The 16,432-nt window shown below is 39.5% G+C and overlaps 1 protein-coding gene across 1 annotated transcript in view; it reads left to right on the top strand.

Moving 5' to 3' along the window:
- The window catches only part of NCAM1 (neural cell adhesion molecule 1), a 111,148-nt gene that overhangs the window by 30,404 nt on the left and 64,312 nt on the right, over window positions 1–16,432 (top strand). Inside the window, exons 6-7 of the mRNA XM_036743947.1 lie at window positions 575–692; window positions 1,381–1,547. Of these exons, the coding sequence (XP_036599842.1) occupies window positions 575–692; window positions 1,381–1,547 (285 nt within the window). The remainder of the gene's footprint in view (window positions 1–574; window positions 693–1,380; window positions 1,548–16,432) is intronic.

The following is a 16,432-nucleotide window of genomic DNA, read 5'->3' as shown; positions in this document are numbered from 1 at the left end:
CTCCGTCTCCCTCCCCGCAAGATGGCATGTAATCCGATATAGGTTCCACATATACCTTCATATTAAACTTATTTTCACAATAGTCAAGTTGTAGAGAAGAATTATAACCAATGGAATGAACCATGAGAAAGAAGAAACAAAACCAAAAAATAAAATAAAAAATAAAAAGAAAGAAAAAGAGAGAGAGCCAATAGTTTGCCTCAATCTGCATTCAGACTCTGTAATTCTTTCTCTGAATATGGACAGCTTTTTCCATCATGAGTCTTTTGGAGTTGTCTTTGAACCTTGCATTGCTGGGAAGAGCCAGGTCTATCAAAGATAGTCATCAGAGATACTGTGTGTCTGTAATCCTGTATAATATTCTCCTGGTTCTGCTCCCCTCACTCAGTATCAGCTCACATAAGTCTTTCCAGGTTATTATGAAGCCTGTCTGCTCTTCATTTCTTATAGTAAAATAGGGAATACAGGTTGTATTGACCATATATGTAACCATCTAATGGGAAAATGGGAAATCTTTGATTGGTCCTTCCATTTCTTTCATGACTAACCCTAAAATGATCTCATTCCTTTTCAGTACCACCCACTGTTCAGGCCAGGCAGAGCACAGTGAATGCAACAGCAAACCTTGGTCAGTCAGTCATACTGATGTGTGAGGCGAAAGGTTTTCCAGAACCCACAATGAGTTGGACAAAGTAAGAAAATGTGTCATGTTATTGGGGGTTTATGGAAGACAGGTAAAGAAGAGGATGTTACAGAACCCACTCCATTTGGGCATTTTACCAGGAGAAATGTAACACTGAAGATTAGGGCACTGAAGGGAATGGGCATCTAAAGAATGTCAACTTACAGTGTGCCAGGCACTAGCTGGGCATACAGATACAACAAAAATGGAACCACCCCAACTTGCAATGAGGTCACATTCTAATGGGAGAGACAACAAGTACATGCACAAATTTATACAGCAGAAATATAAAGTGAATAAATATATAAACATATACAGAAGTACTTCAATTCAAGGTATATTGGGGGGTGGGGAGAGCACGAGCAGGTCAGGGACTCCAGAATGGCTTCATACAGAAGATGATGCCGTCTTTCTATATGCAGTCAATGGGTTCCTTAAATTTCACGACTTAGAAAGAAACTGAATCCTATAAGCATGGGGATGGTGAAGAAGTCACTCCCACCATCTACTGGGAAAAATCAGGGGGTCATAGGAATAAAAACAAGAATATAAGAGGAAATACAACTCAGCCTCTTTACTTAGAAAGGCGCACAGCCTCCCTGGCTCAGGGTGCATTGTATAAAGATGAATGGGGAAATTTAAAATCTTGTTTGTTGCCAAAAAAATTAAGAATCACTGTATGTTTTGGGGTCCTATAGGGATGGAGAACAGATTGAAATAGAGGAAGATGACAAGTATGCCTTCAGTGAAGATAGCTCTGAGCTGACCATCAGGAGAGTGGACAAGAGTGATGAAGCGGAGTATGTCTGCATTGCTGAGAACAAAGCAGGAGAGCAAGATGCTTCCATCCAACTGAAAGTCTTCGGTAAGTGTAGACGGCTTTATTTTTCACTGCAGGGAGATGGTTCAGTGGATAGAGTGCTGATCCCAGAGTCTGGAAGACCTGAGTTCAAATGCAGCCTTGATGCTCCCCATCTGTGTGACCCTGGGCAACTCACTTAACCCCTGTTTGCCTCAATTTTTCCATTGGTAGAATGGAAATGGCAGCAGCACCCACCTCCTAGATTGAATGAGATACTAATTATAAAGTTCTTCGCACAGTGCCTGGCACGTAGTAAGCTCTCTGTAACTGTGCCACCATTCTTCTTCCTCTTCTTCTCCTCCTTCCTCCCCCAGCTTGTAGCCATGTGCTTTCTGCCCATGCCTGTCACTCCACTATGTATGGAATAATTCCATGGGAAGGGATGAAAGAAGCCCCTATATCATTAAGAGCACCAGACTGAGTTAGGAGACTTTGGCTCTCCGGCTGGATCGGCAGCTAACCGACTGCGTAACCTGGAGCAAGCCACCAAAACTGTGTCGGTTTTTTCGTCTGCAAAATGGGAGATTTTTATTAGACGATGTATGGGAAGGTGCTTTGTAAACTATAACTAGGCAAAGATATGGTGCCCTTACTGCCTTGTATTCGTAACTATGGCAGAACTTCACAGCCCTAGAGACTGAATTTTGCTTTTGTCTAAGGGAGACAACAATTTTAACAGCATATACATCCTTTCTTTACTCTTTGTGAAGAAAAGATTTACTGAGTAAAGCAGTGGTAAATATGATCTTAAAAGAGAATCTTTAAGAGAAAAAAAACCTTAAATTTTTTTAACTCTCTCTACCTTGATTTCTTCTACTCCATGTTAACATTTACTATTAAATTAGCTGCTTTATTCATCTCGTATTACCTCACCATTCTTGTGGTTAGGGGAGAAGGAAAACCAATGAGCTTAAAAATCTTAGCCAGATCTCAGCCAAGGTTTTAGCCCATTTAAACAGTATGTGAGATCAAGGGTACCTGGCTACTATGACATATGACAAAACAGATAGGTTTAGTTAAGAAAACAGTGACAACAAATTTTAATTTGAACAGGGAGAACGACACAGCACTTCACAGCTATATTTTAATTAGTTCCTGCATGAAAATAAACCTTTCTAGGGACTTTTCACATTCACTGTTCCTATGCAAGTATTTACTACTAATGACAAATGATACTTATCAATCTGGACTTGGAAACATCTTCAGTTCAATATATGACCTTGAAATCAATCTGTTAACAAGCATTTGTTAAGTACCTTCTGTGTACCCAACACTGCACTGGCTGCTGAGGGTAAAAAGACAAAAATTAAACAGTCCCTGCTCTCAAGGAAATCATAGCCTCTCATATTAAGGCTTCGAAAAAAGTCTGTAATTCATACTAGTCTCTTTGATTAGGGTTGCTAATAATAATAATTTAAATTTATATGATTTAAAAAGTGTTTCTCTCACAAAAACCTTCCAACAAAGGCAGTATAATATTATTTATATGGCATTTAAATGGTACAGTGGATAGAGCACTTTCTGGAATCAGGAAAACTTGAGATCAAATCTGGCCTCAAACACATACTAGATGTATGACCCTGGGCAAGTCACTTAACCAGCATCTGCCCCAATAACAATACCACCGGCCTCTCAGGATTATTCTAAAAATGAAATGAGATAATACTTGCAAATCTTTTTTTTAACTTCTTTTTTTGCAGGGGGGAAGGCAGGGCAATTGGGGTTAAGTGACTTGCCCAAGGTCACACAGCTAGTAAGTGTGTCAAGCGTCTGAGGCTGGCTTTGAACTCAGGTCCTCCCCGACTCCAGGGCTGATGCTGTACTCACCGTGCCACCTGGCTGCCCCTTATTTACAAATCTTAAAGTGCTATACGAGTGCTAGCTACTGTTAGGTACCATCCCCATACTACAGATGAGAAAACTCTTTTAGAGCTATTGCTCATGTAGTCTATCTTCACAACGATAGGATACATAGCAGACAAACACGCAATAACCACTGTGATTCAATTAACACTTGATCTGTGGAACTTTCCAGATTTTTTTTCCTGGACACAGAGACCACCATGCAGTAAGAAAGGGAAGAAATAAACTCCTTATTTTACAGATCACAGAGCTGATTTACAGAGAAGCTAAGTGATCTGCTTAGAATATCGAGCAGAATAGAAATGTAACCTGTATTCCCTCACTCCTCGTTCAGGACTTTATCGCCTTGGCCATGTTGTTTTGGGCATTTGGCAGGACTGTATTCAGGCGGTCCCCAACTGACAAAGGGAAATCAGCTGTTTGGAATTCTGAATGCATTTCTCCATAGAAACAGTGTTATACATGGCAATTGGTTTCCTTGGCCGACTCACAATAGCTTATTTGACCGAAAATGTAGCACCAAGCCTGCGGTAATAGTTCTCCAGAACATAACCACCACAGATAGTGATTCTCTTGGGTTCAGATCTCCAAGATGGCTTGTCAGGAGCCCATGTCCTCTCATAGCTGCCCTGTCAGGGGGCTTGGGAGGTTCTCCTTCTTCATATCCTATCCTGCTTCTAAGGACTTCAATAGGGTCAGGGTTAGGGCCACAGCCCAGAGATGGGGAGCCAGGTGGACAAGGGAGGAAAGAAATGAGTGGATATTTAAAAAGGAGGGATAATAGGTAAAAGGGCCTTTGGGGCAGGTATTAAGAATCAGTGGGGGGTAGGGGTACAGAGTGGGCATCTAGGTGTTGCGGTGGATAGAGCACCAGTCCTGGAGTCAGGAGGATCCAAGTTCAAATCCAGCCTCAGACACCTACTAGCTGTGTGACCCTGGAAAATGAAGGGGGGGGGGAGGGAGGGAGGGAGAAAGAAAGGGAGGGAGGAAGGAAGGAAAGAGATGGTTGCTTTTTGATCTCCCTGGGAGGAAGGCCTATCTGTGAAAGTTCCACAGAAGGAAAGGACAAAATGTATTTTCCCTTCCTGCATCTTTTTTCTAGAGGCTATGGAGATGAGGGGGAATGGAGTGTTGGCCTACACAAAGTTTACCTTTCTTGTCACAGTCAAGTAACTATAATTTATTCTCAAAATGAAGACTAGTTTTCCTACTAGGAAAGAAGGTGACAGGGCTTGAAGATTATCTGCCTGCTCTTTGTATTATCATGAAATGTCTTAAAAAACACCCCAGAAATAAAAGGACTTCAACATGAAAACAAAGAAAAGGGATCTGAAGTCAGAAAGCAACCATGATCTGTGTCAGGAGGTTGGAGGTTAGAAGAATATGCCAGAGAAGAGAAAGAGGAAAAATGAACACATTTCAAGTCAACAAGCATTTATTAAGCACCTACTGTATGTCAAGCACTGTCCTAAGCTCTGGGAATATAAAGAAAGGAGTCTTTGCTCTCAAGGAGGTCACAGATTAGTTGGGGAGCCAACATTCAGGATAAATTGAAGAAAGTCTCAGAGGGAATGCATAAGATTAAGGAAGAGCAGGAAAAGCTTCTTGGAGAAAGTAGGACACTAGCTTAGATATCTGGGAAGCTAAGAGGCAGAGATGAAGAGGGAGAGCATGCCATGCATGGAGATGGCCAGTGAAAGTTCTCTGTCTGGAGATGGGATGTTCCAGGAACAGCCAAGAGGCCTGCATCACTGGATTTCATAGTAGCTTGAGGGGTATAAGGAATAAGAGGACTAGAAAGATAGGAAGGGACCTGGTTATGAAATGCTTTAAAGGTCAAATAGAGGATTTTGTATCTGATCCTGGAGATTAAAATAGGGAGCCACTGGAGTGTAGAGTGTACTGAAGAAGAAGGGGATGATATTCATAGCCAGACCTGTGCTTTAAAGAGATCTGTCTGATGTGAAACAAAGTAACAGATCTGAGTCTCTTCTGAAAGATGAGGGAGCCAGACCTTCTGAGAATGAAACAGCTGCCTTTTCTCCAAGAATATGACCATGTACATCTACAGGTGCCATCCCATGAGACAGCATTCGCTAAGTGTTCAGAGGCAGAAAAAAAACAAGTTGTGGTGATTGGAGACTCCCTGTTGAGAGATAATGAGGCAGCTATTTGTCAACTCAATATTAACAGTAGAGGGGTCTGCCATCTTCCCAGGGCACATATCCAGGAAGTGCTGGAAAGCCTTCCAAGACTCATCAAACTGAATGACTACTCCTGACTTCTGGTGATTCTCAAGGGTGTAAATGATACTGCCAGAAGGAGTCTAGGAAGCTTTGCGGAAGATTATGAAATTTTGGGTAAGAAACTGAAGCCCTTGAGACCACAGGTACTATTTGTCTCCACTGCTGCCAGAGAAATACAAAGGCTTCAGAAGAGAAAGGCAGATTGGGGAAGTAAATAGCTAGTTAAGAAAGTGTCTGAAAATGGGATTTGGACTTCTACACCACAGCTTAGAATGTAGCACTAGCGGCTTCCTAGCCAGGAATGGAGGGCCTCTACAACACTCTTGTTGAAATGCTTGGAGTTTTGCAGCTCTAATGCTGAAAGGGAAAGGGAGCTGGAGAAGGTTAGCAACCAATGATCACCAGGCTGGATGCCTCGGTGGAGGGTAGGAGGAACAATAGCAGTGGAGGCCTTCACCGCCAAAGATAAATTCTAAGAAAGGAGCCAACAACATGACAGCAACAACAATCAAGCAAGCAATAAACATTTATTAAAAGCCCACTGTGCCATCAGCTGTGCCTAGCTAAGGATAGCTAGAACTTAGATAGAGCTTTCAGGTTTGCCAAACTCTTAACGAATGTTATTTTATTTGATCCTCACAACAGCCCTGGGATGTAGATGCTGTTACTGTCCCCATTTTACAGATGAGGAAACTGAGGCAGGCAGAGGTCAAGTGGCTTATTCAGGGTCACAGGACTACTATGTGTCTGAGACTGGATTCGAAATCAGGGCTTTTTGACTTCAGGCCCAGCGATCTACCTACAATGAAAGTTCAGGACCTTTTGGTAAGGTCATGGGTTAATAATAAAGTAGGTGTAACAAAAGGCAGCCAGGTGGCACAATAGATAGAGCGCAGGGCTTGGAATCAGGAAGACTCATCTCTGTGAGTTCCAGTCTGGCCTCTGACACTTGCTAGTTGTGTGACCCTGGGCAAGTCACTTAACCCTATTTGCATCAATATTCCTCACCTGCAAAATGAGCTGGAGAAGGAAATGGTGAGCCACTCTAGCGTCTTTTCCAAGAAAACCTCGAAATGGGGTCAAGAAGAGTTAGACACAACTGAAACAACTGAACAACAACAACCAAAAAATGTTGTGACGGATGACAAACAAGATCTGCCAAAGATCCCAATGCAGTAAGACTTAATTTGACCCAATTGAGATCGCTGAGTCTCGGTCGGAATGAAAGCCAGCGTTTGACTATGGATCCAGAAGGGCACACCTTACTCAAAGTGGACAATATAGTCAAGGGAGGGGAGTAGAGCAACACTGTTTGTCTTGTGAGAAAATCTGGGTACCAGAGTGGGGAGCATGAGGAAGGGTGTTTACCTGAAACTCTTTGGAGGCAGAAACTTGCTATGGGAGTATATTATAAACCACATAGAAAGGGGTAATAGAAAAGATGACCAGGAAATGGGACACAAGCCTAGAACGGAGATGTGATATGATAGCAATAGGCATCTTCAGTGATCTGGAGCTAGAGTTTTCTCTCACTCACTGACAGAAGTTGAATGGTTAATAATCTTCATTTGGCCTAAGATAATTTCCTCTTTCGAAAGATGGAGGAACCTTCTATTGAGGTTTCTTTTGCTAGCGATTCTATTTCTACCGGTGATTCTCACCAGCAAAGAACTGGTTGCTGAAATAGAAATCAGGGGAATGCTGGGGTAAAATTACTTATTCTTCTTAGAATTTGTGAAAGAAAAAGAGCAGAAAGCCAGACATAGTCTTCCACGTACCTCCATTTGGGGAGATATTTGAAAGTTCAGAGATGGTCTAGGACCATAAGATTCCATGGATGAAAATCTCTATGGGGAAAGTCAGACCAGAGATATGGGAGGAGCTCATGAATTAACTCTGCAGTCCAGAAAGGACATACTTCTGATGCGCAAGTTGCTTAGACTGATAATATTTTAACAAAAATTCATCATCAGTTCAGAATTTGTTTTTGAAGATATATACAGAAAATAGAAGCAAGGGCAGGTAGTGGAAAATGAATACAAAAGCATGGTCTTGTAGGAGTAAGATCAGGGTTTTACCTAGAAAATCCTAGAGAATCAACTAAAAAAACTACTTGAAATTATTAACAACTTTGGCAAAGTTGCAGGATACAAAATAAACTGACATAAATCATCAGCATTTCTGTATGTTACCAACAAAGTCCAGCAGCAAGAGATAGAAAGAGAAATTCCATTTAAAATAACTGTAGACAATATAAAATATTTGGGAGTCTACCTGCCAAGACAAAGCCAGGAACTATATGAACACAACTATAAAACACTTTTTATACATATCAAGTCAGATCTAAACAATTGGAAAAATATTAGTTGCCCATGGGTAGGTCGAGCCAATATACAATAAAAATGACAATTCTACCTAAATTAATCTATTTAGTGCCATACAATCAAACTATCAAAAAATTATTTTATAGAGCTAGAAAAAATAATAACAAAAATCACCTGGAAGAACAAAAGCTGAAGAAACAGTGGAAAAAAAATGCGAAAGTGTTCTAGCTATACCAGATCTCAAACTGTATTATAAAGTGGTAATTTCAAAACAATCTGGTACTGGCTAAGAAATAGAGTGGTGGATCAGTGGAATAGGTAGGTACAAATTCCTTTATAGTATTATATATTATATATGACCATAGTAATCTAGTATATGATAAACCTAAAGATCCAAGCTTTTGGAACAAAAACTCATTATTTGACAAAAACTACTGGAAAAACTGGAAAATGGTTTGGTAGGAACTAGGTACAGACCAAAATCTCACACCGTACACCAAGATAAGGTCAAAATGGGTACACGATTTACACATAAAGGGTGATACCATAAGCAAATTAAGAGAGTATGGAATAGCTTATCTGTCAGATTTGTGGATAAGGGATGAACTTAGGACCAAAGAAGATACAGAGAGCATTACAAAATGTGAAATAGATCATTTTGATTATATAAAATTAAAGTTTTTGTGCAAACAAAACCAATTCAGCCAAAATTGTAAGGAAAGCAAAAACTGGGGGATGGGGGGTGGAAATTGTAACAAGCATCTCTGATAAAGGCCTCATTTCTCAAATATGTAGAGAACTGAGTCAAATTTATAAAAGTATAAGTCATTCCCCGGTTAATAAATGGTCAAAGGATATGAACAGGCAGTTTTCAGAAAAAGAAATCAAAAGCTATCTATAAACATATGAAAAAACGCTCTACATCAGTGTTTTTTAAACTGTGGATTGCGACCTCATATGGGGTCCTGAAAAAAAAATGGCAACAGCAATTTCTGAATGCACAGTGACCAAAAATTAATTAAAAATCAGATGCATAATGAGTCCGAAGAGTTTCTGGCAGCACTTGCCATTGATATGCAATGCAACTTCACTTGCAGCCTTGGTCCTGAACACAAAGCAGGCCATGCGACCACCCTGCTCTAAATCACTATTGATTAGAAAGGGAGCTAGGGATAGAATTTGGAACTCAAAACCTTAAAAATGTTAAAGAATTGGAAAAAAGGAGTAATATCAAGAGAGTCAAAACTCAGAATGAACCAAAGCTGGAGAAGGAAGCTAAAGATAACAGAACAGTGTGGGTGATTTTGTTTGGTTTTTTGCATACTGGGGGAACAAATAGAAGGGGATCACAAGTTGAATAGGACCTCTCCTTGGAGTGAATGATGGTAATAAATGACAGAAAGAAGCAAGAGCTGCTCAGCTCCCTCATTTCCAAGGAGTCCAGCACCTGGCTCACTATCTCCTTTGCTCTTCTCCTTCATGTTGATGCTCCTTCTAAATCTCTCACCTTCCCGTGTATTGCTCTCCTTAAATCCTACCCCTTTAATCAAATTCAGCCAGACCTAAGATGGTCACACAGTCCAGATCTTATGATATCCCCCTCTTAAACAAAATCTTTGCTCTCATCGAGACCTGTAATCTCTTCACCCATCAGTACTTTCTCAGGTCATTATCCCTACTCTGTCTTCCATTCATTTCCAAGCATGACCCTGTAATTAGGGGCTGAGAAGGAGGTTTTTAATGGAATGTCCCAAGGATCTGGATTTGATCCTGTACTGTCTAACATTTTTTTATTAATGACTTAGATAAAGATGTACATGGCATGCTTATCAAGTTTCCAGCTGTCATGAAGCTACAAAGATTTGCTAATATGCTGAAAGACACATCAGGCAAGATTGTGGTATAGTAGGAAGGGAAGGAAGAAGGAAAGGGAAGGAAATAAGATTTATTTAGCATCTACTATTGTGCTAAGCACTTTTATAAGTAGTATCTCCCTTCATCAAGCAGAAATAATACTTTATTTGGTGCCATAGAATTTGTGTTCAAATCCCAACTTTGCCACTTGCTAGGCTGCCTGATGTCTAGATCTCCTCAATTTCTCCATCTATAAAATAAAAGAGGATAGATGATCTCTAAGGTTCTTTCTGGCCCAAGTCTGATCCAAGAACATTGTAATTAATCTAATAAGATTGAATTTATTAGGGACAAATGTAAAATCTTACTCTGTTTCAAAAACTCAACTTCACAAGTTCAAAATGTGGGAGGAGTAACTAAGCCAAAAATTTTCCATAGAAGGTGTAGGAATTTTAGTGGACTTGCATTTCAATATAAGTTAACAAGAGTATGATGTGGAAGCTAAAAGGGTCAATGCAATCTTAGTCTACAACAAAAGAAAATAATATTCAAGACCAGGTAGGCAGTAGTCTCATTGTTCTATGTCCCTGGGAGTCAGGACACATCTAGAGTATTGAGTTCAGTTCTGGGCTCCACATTTTAGGAAGGACATCAGTAAGCTAGAAAGTGACAGAAGCAAGCAAGAAGATGGAGGAGCCTTGAGATCATGTCATATAATAATGACCTGAAGGAACACCCTGGAGGAAAGAAGCTATTCCAAGGACATGAGTTGTCTTCATGTGTGTCATTTGGAGTAGAAATGTCATGTGGAAGAAGGATTTTACTGCTTCTGCTTGGCTCCAGAAGGCAGAATGAGGAACAACAGATGGACACTGGAGAGAGACAGATTTAGGCTTCGCATAATGGAAAACTTATGAGATGCCTCAGGAGGTACTACGTCCCACTTAACTGGAGATCTTGAATTGAAGAGTGGACAACCACTTTTCAGGCATGTTGTGTAGAAGGAATGGAATGTTCAGGTACTGAAAGGGCATTGACCTATTAATCTAAGTCCCTAGTAACTTCCTTGTAGCTTTGATCCTGGTTCTCCCCTCAGAGCCCAAACAGAACACCTTTAGACCACCTGCCATTGAAATATGGTATTAATATAACTCTTAACTCTTTTCTCTAGTCTAACATCCCAGGGTCCTTCAGGCTATCATCGCATGGCATGATATCAAATCCCTTCATCATTCTGGTTGCACTTCTCTGGGAAAACGCTCTATTGTAAATGGCTATACTACATGTAATACCCCAAACTGAACATCATACTCTAGACAAGGTCTAATCAGGCCAGACTACTGTAGGACTTCCATCATTCTTCCTCATTATGGATACTATTCTTCTTTTAATCTAGCCTCAGGTTGAATTCTTTTTCAATTCAATTTGCAATTATCTTTTTCACGTTCATACCCTTGACTTTTACTGAGCTTGCATTCCATAAGTCTCCTTTTATGTGAGCCATGCTGTATTTGTGCAATTGTTGTGTAAGTCCAAATATAGGGCTCTACATTTTCCCCTGTAAATTTTATCTTACTAAATTTGTACCATCATTCTAGACCATTGATCTCCTTTTGAATCCTGAATCTGTCATCTACATTTTAATTAAGAATTCTTCCAATTTCATAGAATCTACCAGCTACATCTTCCTCCAGGTTACTAATAAAAATGTTCAACTGAAAAATGCCAAACACAGAACCCTATGGAACAACACCTAAGACTCTCTAGGCCTGGTCTTTGAGCAAGTTTGGAATTTAACACAATATTCTTAGCTAGCTCACGTCTCTCCACCTTGCACACAGATATAGCATAAGATACTTTGCTGAACACATTGCCAAAATCAGATATACCATATCTACATTATTCTTCTCAAACAGTCTAATAACCTTGTCAAAAAACAGAAGTTGGTTCAGTCTGGCATGACTTCTTAATGAACCCCTACTGCCTTTTAATGATGGCCATTCCCCTTCCTAAGTGCTCACAAAGATTAACCACTCATTCTTGGACCTCTGTGGTGGTAGAACCATTCAGCTTAAACAAAATGTAGACAGAACTTTCTTAATGAAAGCACTATCTCTGGAGTCAGAAAACCTTGGTTCACATCTCCGTTCTGTCAGTTGTTACCCGTGTGACCTTAGGCAAATCACTTAACCTCCTTGGGTCTCAGTTTCCTCAGTTGTAAGGCAAGAGGGTTGGGCTGGATGGCCTCTAAGTTTCCCTCCAACTCAGGATCTATATTGTCGTTTTAGTGTGTATTACTTTTGACATCAAATAACAAGGACTAGAATCAAAACTCTTTAATTTTTCAGATCAATTTTCCCAGATCTAATAACATTACAAACCCCTTACCATGGAGGATATGCTTATTTGCTATCAATAAGCCTTTTTGTATTTGGGAAAATTAGATAATCACCTAAGATATTGCACAACCTCTTTTCATTTTCTGCTTTACTTTATAAGCCAGTGTCTCTGGAGATCATCTCAGTTTGTCATACTTTCATCTTTTGAAACTTGAGATTTTTCTATGTAAATTTACGGTGCTTTGTCCATGATTGTCTTTGAAATACTCCAGGAATCTTTTTTTCTAATGGGTAATATAACACATGGTTGTTGTCCTTCATTTTCAAAGAGGACCACAATGATATCACTGTGTGTCCAACTGTGGCTGATCAGACCAATACAAGCTCAGAAAACTCAAACACAGATTGGGCTCAAATAGTCTATATCAACATTTGGAGTGGAAATGGCTCTAAATTTGTACATCTCATGTTTCTTTTGAGCTACTGCAATTCTGCTTTGCTCATATGTATTCTTTGATGTGGGCATGCCATGCTGGGCAGTCCTATGCCACTGTTTCCCACGTCTCACAATTGATTGCAGAGTTCTTCAGAGAGACCTAAAGAGTGTGCTTGTATTGCTTCTTCTGACCTCTGTGTGAGCATTTGCCTTGTGTGGATTTTCAACATTGGGGTAACTAAAAGTAAACTCACCTGTATTTGTCTGTAACTAGTAGTAAACCCACCTGAGGGGACCTATCGTCCTATTTGCATTCCTCTTCTATTTGGGATTTGTTACTCCAGCTACAATTACAGATGTTTGTTTCATCATCAGAGCCTTGATTGTTAGCATTTGCTTTCCTGTCTCATCAGACTTCCTGATTTTCCCCAATTATCCTTAATATAGACATTGGTACAAAAAGTTGGAGCCAAAAATATCACTAATAACATTATGTAATAATGTAATATGTACACTGGTTATTTTACAGGCACTCTGCTGAAACATGCCAATGATCAATTGTATTTTTGCATCCTACATTTTAGAACCTGTTCTGTAGTTGACTTAGGAAAGAAAATTTTGGGTCACATAGTTGTCACCAGTCCTTCTCTGATAGTCACTGAGGTTCTGAACCTCAGAGTCATCTTTGACAACTTACTCTTCCCCACCCAAAATATCCTATCATAGGTGATTCCTTCTAGTTCTGCATCACTCTCAGAGCCCCCTTTTCCCAACATATATGTCTCTCACCCTAGTTCAAGCTTTCATCACACCATGCCTGACCTCTTGCAATAGCAATATATTTTCCCTGCTACAGTGATATTCCTAAAGCACAGGGTATGACTAGGTCATCCCCCTGTACAAAATGCTTCAGCGGCATCCTATTATTCCCTTTAAGATCAAATGTGAACTCCTTACTTTGGCGTTTCAGTCACTTCACAGAGAACCTGGAGCCAGATTGCCCTTCCACACTTATATAATATTATTGCTCTTCATTCCTGCTATGCTTTAGACAAACTGGCCACCTTCCTGTTCCCCACATATAACATTATCCCTGCTTTCTTCGTGTCCCTTTGCGAGGCTGTCCCCATGCCTGGAATGCAGCCATCGCCCGTCTCCATCCAGAGATGCCCGGAAGATCGAATGACATAATAGGTGTAAAGCACTTTACGAGTCTTAAAGTAGTATGTAAATGCCTAGTATCATTATGAATATTGTTAGCCTACAGTTACCAGATCTCTAGTCTGCTGATAACTGCATTCCTATTGACCCCAAGTAATGTTTATAGAGCAGTAGAGGGTTGGGCCGGTAAATGTTTAACAGCTGGGCTCTCTGAAAAAAAAGTTAATTTTTTTTCTTTGTATTTCTAGTACCTGGCACACAGTACACACTTTAAAAAAATACTTGTTGATTGGATTTCCACATTGCATCAACACACAAATTGTGCATGTCCAACAGATCCAGCAAATTAGGCTGGTTTGCTGGGTGTGATTTTATGCCAGTACAGCTTTTGGGTTTTTTTTTCTTTTTGGAGCTCCTGACTACTTTTTGTAACTCCAGCATTCAGCAGAACAAAGTTTGAGAAATGTTACATTTATTCATCCATTCTAGAATTTTTCCAGAATATTTTCCTCCAAAACATTAGATGCCCCCCTAGCTGTTAGTTTGAAGACTCTACTTTCTTTCCCTTTTGAAAATTAGGCCATGTGCCTCTCTCCAGTTCCAAAGCACTTCTCCCATACTCTGCATGCTTCATAAACAAGTTATTTCAGTACCCAAGAATGTAATTCATTTAGGCCAGATGGGCTAAGCTCATTTAGGACAGGTGCTCTCTTACCATCAGCTCAATTACCTTGGATTTCAGTTTTTCCTTAACAATTTTTTTCGTTTTATCCTTCTTTATATGAAGATAATTCTCTAGATGGAGAAAAGAAAAACAAAATAGGAATTAATTTCTGCTTTTGGTGTCACTTTTTACCATCATCCTATCCACCCCAAGCAGCAAGCCTGTCCCTTCTTGCCCATAGTCTATCCTTTTTTTAAAGCCCTTCTTTTCATCCTTTGTATTTTTCACAAGACTGACATGTTTTTAAGGAATGTAGCAGTCTTTTGTATTTGTCTCTATAATTTGCCCTCATTTCCATCTTTGGTATTTATCGCTTTTAAAAAAAATCCAAGTCTAGTGCAGAGTTTTCCTTACAGTCATCTCTTTAAACGTCTTCTTGTTTTCTTTCTTATAGGTATCATTTGCAACAACATCTTTAGAATTCTGTTTATAAAAGGCTTTCATCCTTCTTTGGTAGACTTCCCTTTTAAGGTCAAAGAATCACATGTATCTCTTCCTTGACTTTTATGAAATCTGTCTTCTTAATGTCTAGGATACATATTAAACTGTTCCTGGCATCCCCTTCTTATGGTATCATGAACTCCAAAATGTCATGGTCATTTCCTCTCCACGTTTCCCATTGTTTCTCTTTTAAAAACCAAGACATCCTTGTCTGTCCAAATCAGACTCACAGTAGATCATGTCGTATAATTCTATATCTCATGCAGAATTAGAGAACATTAGGGAAAGAGGAAAAGACCTTAAATACCATCTAGTTGACCCCCTTCTTTTCCCAGATGAGAAAACTGAGTCCCAGAAAGTTGAAATGACTTTCCTAAGTCAACAGAACTAGTTAGTTTCAGAGGTAAAGACTAAAACCTAGGCCTCTAGCTCCAGGTTTCATGTTCTTTTAGTGTCAGAAACTTAACCTGCCTCTGATTATCTCCAGATATCAAAACAACAGGTTCACAGAGAAAAAAAAATCAAATTAGATGTTTGGCATGCTAAATACTTCAATAACTAGGTGGCTGATTTTAAACTTGACAACCTCTGGTCTTGACCTAGATAGGTATAGAAATAATATTACCCTCTATGTGACAATACCTAACATTGATCTTTCTGGGAGTGTGAAGATCAGTAAGAAGATATCTGTATCGATCTACCACCTTCTTGGAATGAATCTTTCATAGAATTATATAGAACTGGAGGGTTCCTTAGAGGTAACTGAGGCAGAGAGAGCCTAAGGTCTCTTGGCTCAGGTCTCATAGGTAGTAAGCAACAGAACCAGGATTTAAACCCAAGCCTCCTGTGAATCCAGTGTGCTGTCAACTGGACTGCAAATTTATCAAGCTAAAAACATAATCTTGCCATACTGAAACCTCATTAGTTTGGAATTTGTGACTATTTCATCACACTATATTTTTACTATCTACCAAAAAATGATTTTCTAAGCAAATCATTGTCAATAAAATCACGGATACATATTTAAACTACTTTTGGAAACAAACCTTCATGTACTTTACAAGCACCATCTTACTCCAAATAAAAAGATCTCAAAACCTCTCCTCACCAAAATCCATTCTGGCAGGATATTTTAATTTAGTTTGAGATACTATAGGAACTTTGAAAGTAATTAAATTTGAAAAATCATTGTTGAAAAGTAATCTAATAAGGCATGTCTATAGCACTCTTAAGATCTGAAAAGTCATTTATAAACATCGTCTCATTTGAGCCTTAAATTAACCTTGTCAGATAGACAGAATTGCAGGTACCCCCATTTTTCATATGAGAAAACTGAGACCCATAGCAGGTGTATGGCTTTCTTATGGTCACACAACTGAGTGCTAAATTCAATATTCAGATCTAGTTCTCTCCTGACTTCAAATCTCACCTTCATTCCACTACTCTAATTTGGAAGTCAGAGTTTTCATTAATCCCCTCCCCTCTCCAATGAGTGAAACT

Source organism: Trichosurus vulpecula, chromosome 2 (genome assembly GCF_011100635.1).
Source record: "Trichosurus vulpecula isolate mTriVul1 chromosome 2, mTriVul1.pri, whole genome shotgun sequence".
Classification (NCBI taxonomy): domain Eukaryota; kingdom Metazoa; phylum Chordata; class Mammalia; order Diprotodontia; family Phalangeridae; genus Trichosurus; species Trichosurus vulpecula.
Note: the sequence above shows the minus strand (reverse complement) of the source record. Positions and strands in the feature narration are given on the sequence as shown.